At 43.5% G+C, this 6000-nt stretch overlaps 1 protein-coding gene across 13 annotated transcripts in view; it reads left to right on the top strand.

The window, feature by feature from the left end:
- ARHGEF10 (Rho guanine nucleotide exchange factor 10) overlaps nucleotides 1-6000 on the top strand; it is a 147363-nt gene that overhangs the window by 21379 nt on the left and 119984 nt on the right. For 11 of the 13 annotated variants that reach the window (XM_027766216.1, XM_027766222.1, XM_027766218.1 and 8 more), the window contains exon 2: nucleotides 1880-1963. In XM_027766216.1, the coding sequence (XP_027622017.1) occupies nucleotides 1927-1963 (37 nt within the window). In that variant the 5' untranslated portion in view covers nucleotides 1880-1926. Of the gene's footprint in view, nucleotides 1-1879; nucleotides 1964-3137; nucleotides 3202-3737; nucleotides 3799-6000 lie in introns of those variants that run through there. The other 2 variants (XM_027766223.1, XM_027766224.1) reach the window with 2 other exon arrangements.

Genomic DNA, 6000 nt, shown 5'->3' with positions numbered 1-6000 from the left:
CCTTGCAGCTAGGGGAGAAGGATGCCCCCAGTTTTTTGCCTTTTTTTTTTTTTTAATTGCTAAAAGACGTGAACTCTCCAGAGAAAGAGAGAGGGAAGGCACTCCCCCGACTGGAGTGTGGTTAAGCCAAAAGTCCTTTTTCCTCTATCCTGTCAGGATTTGGGGTATGCTGTGCTTTGTACATGTACCCAGCCTGTTTCTCAAGCTACCAGGGCCGGGAGTCAGACCACAGCCAGCCACGTGGGACCTGGCTCCCAAAGCACAGCACTTCACCTCTGCACTATGGGGCCAATCCTGGCTTTTTGCCCTTTTCTTTTTTTCTTTTAAGAATTATTGGTTTGGGACCAGCAGTTAGCGTAATGGCTTTGTCACTGGATTCCCACGTAGTCGACCGTGGTTCGCGTCCCGGACCTGGTGGCTTAAAACTCACGCCGGGCGCATGTGTGTGTGTGCCCAAGATACCGAGAGGAGAATGGAGGAGAAGGAATTGCGGTGTGGCCATCCCCTCTGGGGGGTGATTTCTCATTTTCTATCTCTCTGTCTCTCTCTGTCTGGCGACTGCACGTGCCCTATCGCAAAAAACCTCTAAAGAAAAAGCTAATAATAATAATAATAAACTTAGGGACTGAGACTTCTGGATACTGAGCGAGGAGGGTCAGGTGATCAAGGGAGGGGACACCAGCCTCTGGCCTAGGCGTCTGAGCAGCTCTTCGTACTGACGAGACTGAGAGGAACGGAAGAGGGCTGAGTCCTCTGGACAGAGAAAGCAATGGAAAGCCAGGTGACCCACAGCTGGCAGGCAAGAGCCCTCTGAGTCCCGGCCAAGGGAAGGACTCAACACATGAGTTACCAGGTCATCTTAATTAGAGAGCACTCTTTGTTTGCTTTCCTCTGAAAGTGCCAGGACAAGCAATCCATTCTGTTGATGAGGTTAAAAACACTTGCTGGCCAGCTGGCATCCCAGGTGTGCTGTGGACAGTAGAGGACTTGCCCTCCAGGAGCTCCTGGCTGGCTTTTCCCATCTCGTCCTTAAAGAGCACATGAGCCCAGTGGTCAGCTGGGGCATGGGCAGGCTGAGGAGTGGAGGAGGTGCCGGGCTCCGGGTGGCTCACGGGCCATTGTCATCCACTTTGTGCCTTTCCTCATCGCTGGAGGGCCTGGTTCATGGCACTGGAACAGAGGCAGCCAGGAAAGGTCCCTGAGCATGGTTTACTTTTCACCTGGGCCTTCTGGTGGATGCCAGGCAAGGGTCTGGTGGCTTCAGTAGAAGCCAAATGTAGCTTAGTTAACAGGATGGTCTCTTTGAGAACAGGGAATGGGACTTCTGTGGCTTCACTGGTATCTCACTTACTCTCAGCCTCAGTCTTCTTGTCATAATATGTAAGAAAACAAAATGTGTAGAAACACACACACACACACACACACACACACACAACAGACCTGTAGAGATGCAGCCTAGATCTGAGATTAGTTTCATGCTTACTCAAAAGGAGTTGAGAAAATGGTCCACTCTGTTCCTCATCTTGAAATGTTGAGCAGGTCTTTATTCAACACTGTTAAAGTTTTAGTTGAAAGGAGAGTAAGAAAAAATAATTCAATCTATGTGTTGATTCCTCCCCAAGTTGCAGAATCAACTCCTGCTACAGTTCAAGGTGAAGTCAGCCCTTGCTAAGAACTCTTTGCTGTGTTTTGCTCTTGAATGTTATTTCAAGGGAGATGCAGAAGTTTTGTGACTAATAGATGTTAAGTTCTTTAGTTGTAGCTATTAATAACAGTGAAGCTTTTCCTTTGTATCCAGTTCCTCACAGAGAGCCCTGTGCAGGTTGCATGAACATTGACCCACCTGGAACATGACAAGCAATGTTTCTCATTCTTGCAGGGCTCCTATTTCCTTGTCAAAGCTAAGGAGGCTTTAAAAGCTGAAGCATGGACCAGCGAGAGCTGCCTCCTCCCACACCTGAAGGTAATAGCGTTTACTTCAGTAGAGGTGACCCTAGTGTATTGTGGTGCCTTTAGCCTGTTACCAAGGACTCAACAAGTTCGTGATCGGTAAATGGCTGGTGGCTGGAAAGTAGGGTGGGTGAGAGCTTTTCAGGGTGGATAATGAGGTTCTGTTGTTGATACTGAGGAGACCTGAGCTTTGAGTCTCCCCCTGTGTTCTTACCCCCAGCACCACCTCCTACTGCCCCAGCGTGGGAGTGTGCTGGGTGAGCCTCTTGCATTCCACAGGTGCTGCCTGTAATGCCTGAGTTTAACATGTTGTCAGCATACTAACTCACACTGAGGTTCACTTTGACCTTGTTCTCAGTCTGTCTTTGGTTGCTATGGCACAATACCACAGACTCACTGATTTCTGAAGAGAAGGAATGTATTTCTTACAGTTCTGGAGGCCGGCAAGTCCAAGGGCATGGTGCCAGCCTCTGCTGGGGAGGGCAGCTGGGGAGGGCCTTCTTACTGCATCATAACATGGCAGACGGCAAGTGAGCGCGCAGGACAGAGGAGGTCAGGCCAAGCTCCTCCTAATATAACAAACTCTCAAGGAATAGCCTCAGTCTGCTAGCGAGGGCAGTGCTCTCACGACCTGATCACCTCTGAAAAACCCCGCCTCTCAGTACTGGTAACAGTGGCAGTGCAACGGCGTTAACGTGATTTTTGACTATGACATCCAAAACATCAATCAGAAATTGAATCAGAGGGGGAGGCTGTGAAAGAATGGAGAACTTCCTATTTTAAAGGGTACTTTCAGGCTTCATGATAATGATAATAAAAGCTAGCCTAACATCAGTATCCCACCACCAAACCACACAGCTTGTCCAGGAGCCTGGGGCCGACCTCAGGGCAGTTTCGTTTTCTGCTTCCTTCCTCCGTTGGCAGCTCAGGCATGGTCACGGACCTTATTTGTCCAACAGTTCAATAAGGAAAGACCCCATGAAGGGAGGGGCCGCAGTTTTCTATTGTCACCTCACCAGTGTGACGTCACTGCTATAAGACCGTGCCGGGGGTGTTGTTCATGTGCAAGCCACTGGAGGAGGAGGAGGACATTAACCAACACTTCCATGATAAGCCATCTGCGAACTCCCCATCAGCCTTGCGAACGTGGTGTGGGTTCTCACAGTGTCAGCTGGGCCACACTCTAGCATACAAGTCCAACGTCCACTCAGACTCAGGAGGCAGGAGGACAGGAGGGCAGGAACCATGAGGGTAACTAAGCTGCAAAGGTCTGCATTAGTCTGTAGGTTCAGAGTCTACGTGTCTGTTAATATTGCACCCAAAAAGTTTCTTCTGGGGAATCTGCAGCAAGATCCTGGCTGGTTTAGAGATGCTGAGAAGGCTAGTGTGTGCTGTCTTGGCAGTGCAGAGAACATGGTTCCATCTCTGGGCACATGGCTTCTTTCTGACTGACAGCCCAGAGCATGGAAGACCATGATTTAAAAATGATAATGCTGTATATATTGAGTGGGGACATTCAGTGCCTCTCTTTCATAGTCTGACTTGCTTTGCTTAGCAGTAAATCTTCCATATTTGGCCACTTTCTATCAAATGCCAGGATCTCATTGTGTTTTTTTTCTGCCTGAGAAGTATTCTGTAGTGTATATGTTCCACTCTTTGTCCACTATGGCAGAAACTGAATGATTGAAGGTTTGAAATCACAGAGAGCAATGATGATACTGGAGGCAGTGGGGGAGGAGAGTGGAAAATGGCAGAGTGTGAAAGGGAAGGAATCAAGGGACAAAAAGAAAGAAGCAAAACATCTGTGGAACTCAAATGGAAAGAAATATGTTGTTTACGACATACATGGTAATGTATTTGAACCGATATGCAGTGTATTTATCATGGGAAAATTCATTTTGGTATGCTGTAATGACACAGTGAATAAATGTAAAAAGTAAAATAAAAATTCAGTGGAATACTGAAAAAATGATAATGCTGTAGCTCTAAAATTGTGACAATATTACCTAAAATGGTACTTAGCATGACTTTCTAGCTGATTGACTCTTGTGACTATTTAAAAGTGGAAACAGTGGGGACCATCAGATGACCTAATAGTTAATGTTACTGGACTCCCATGTAGTTGACCTTGATTTGAGTCCCAGACCTGGTGGTTTAAAACTCAGGCCAGGCATGTGTGCATGCTTGCTCAAAATCCTGAGAGGAGAATGGAGGAGAAGGATTGTGGTATGGGCATCCCCCTGGGGGGGTGATTTCTCTCTTTCTCTCTGTCTTTCTCTGTGTCTCCAGAAAGTGCATGTTGCCCTATTGTGAAAATCTCTCTTTTAAAAAAAAAGTGGAGATAATGGCTTGGTACTGTTTTGACAATGCTTTAATGTTTTAATTATAGTTTCACCCATTTATCAATGAAGCTGTCAACTTATAAATGCCCTTGAACATAATGAGGAGGCAGGAATTTCCCCATATTCTATCTTCTTTTTATTTTCATTTTATTTTATTTACATTTAATCATTGTATGTTTTTACAGCATACGATATGGGTTCTCAAAACATAAATTCATTGCGTGTCAAGCAAGTCAAGGATATTACAGTACACAATAACTTTACATTCTGTGTCTGTTAAATGTTCTTTTTTTTCCCCCTGAGTCCTCCCTCTTACCCCCAACTGTCCACCTCCGCTTATATAGTCTTTGGTATCTGTACTTGCTGTTTCTACTATTATATTTTCCGTTCTTTCAGTTTCTTCCATAAAGTACAGACATTTGGTATGTACGGAGCGGGGACATACAAAGTCTGTCTTTTCATAGTCTAGCTTGCTTTGCTTAGCATTAAATCTGTATTCATCCACTTTGTATCAGATGACAGGATCTCATTGTTTTTCTATGGCTGAGTATTCTGTCGTGTACATGTGCCACATTTTTTCAACCTAGTCATCCATTCTTTGCACTTAGGTTGATTTCATGTCTTTACAACAATGAATAATGATGCAGTAATCATGGATGTGCAAGTGTCTTTCCAATGGAGTGTTTTCCTATCTTTGGGGTAATTACCCAGAAATAGAATTACTGGGTTGTATGGGAGTTCTATTTGTAAGTCTTTGAAGAACCTCCATATTGTTCTCCATAGTGGCTGTACTAATTTACATTCCTATCAGCTATTGTTGAAGAGTTCCCCTTTCAGGACAACCTCCCAGCCACTTGTTTATTTATTTTTTTATTATAGCTATTCTGATTGGGGTTAAATTGTACTTTATTATGGCTTTGATTTGCATTTTCCTTATGATAGGAAATGTAGAACATTTTTTCTTATGTTTTTTTTTTTTTTTTTTTTTTTTGTCCATATGTATGTCTTCCTTGGAAAGCTGTTTAACTCGTTTGCCCACTTTTTAATTGGATCGTTTGTTTTATGTCGTTTAAAGCTGCCTGAGTTTGCTGTATATTCTGGGTATCAGTCTTTTATCTGAAGCATAGTTTTTGCAAATATTCTCTCCCATTCTGAGGCTTGTCTCTTCACTCTAATTATTGTTTCCTTTGCTGTGCAGAAGTTTTTTAGCCTGATATAGTCCCAGTTATCTATTTTGGGGATTATTGCCTGTGCCTTAGGGGACTTGTTTAAAAAAATCTTTGTTTACTCCAATATCTTCAAGTGTCTCCCTAGTATTTTCTACCAGTATTTTTATAGTTTAAGGCTTTATGTTACAACCTTTGATCCATTTTGAATTGACTTTTGTTAATAGAGATGGGGGGTCTAGTTTGATTTTCTGCAGCTGGATATCTAGTTCTTCAATCACATTGCTGAAGAGACTTTCTTTCCCACTGGATTGTCTTGTACCCTTTGTCATATTCTTTATTTATTATTATTATTATTTTCTTTAGATTTTTGCTCTAGGGCTCATGTGCCTTTGTCATATTCTTCTTATTTGCACTTTTGACACAATTATCACTTATATTTTGGATCATCATTTTTGTTTTTCTCCCTCATATTTCTCTTCTATATATTGCAGTTATCAGGTGTACATTTTGTTGTGTTGTTGTGTGCACATTTTTATATC

The sequence above is a fragment of the Tupaia chinensis genome, unplaced genomic scaffold, assembly GCF_000334495.1.
Source record: "Tupaia chinensis unplaced genomic scaffold, TupChi_1.0 Scaffold141517_1, whole genome shotgun sequence".
Classification (NCBI taxonomy): Eukaryota; Metazoa; Chordata; class Mammalia; order Scandentia; family Tupaiidae; genus Tupaia; species Tupaia belangeri.
Note: the sequence above shows the minus strand (reverse complement) of the source record. Positions and strands in the feature narration are given on the sequence as shown.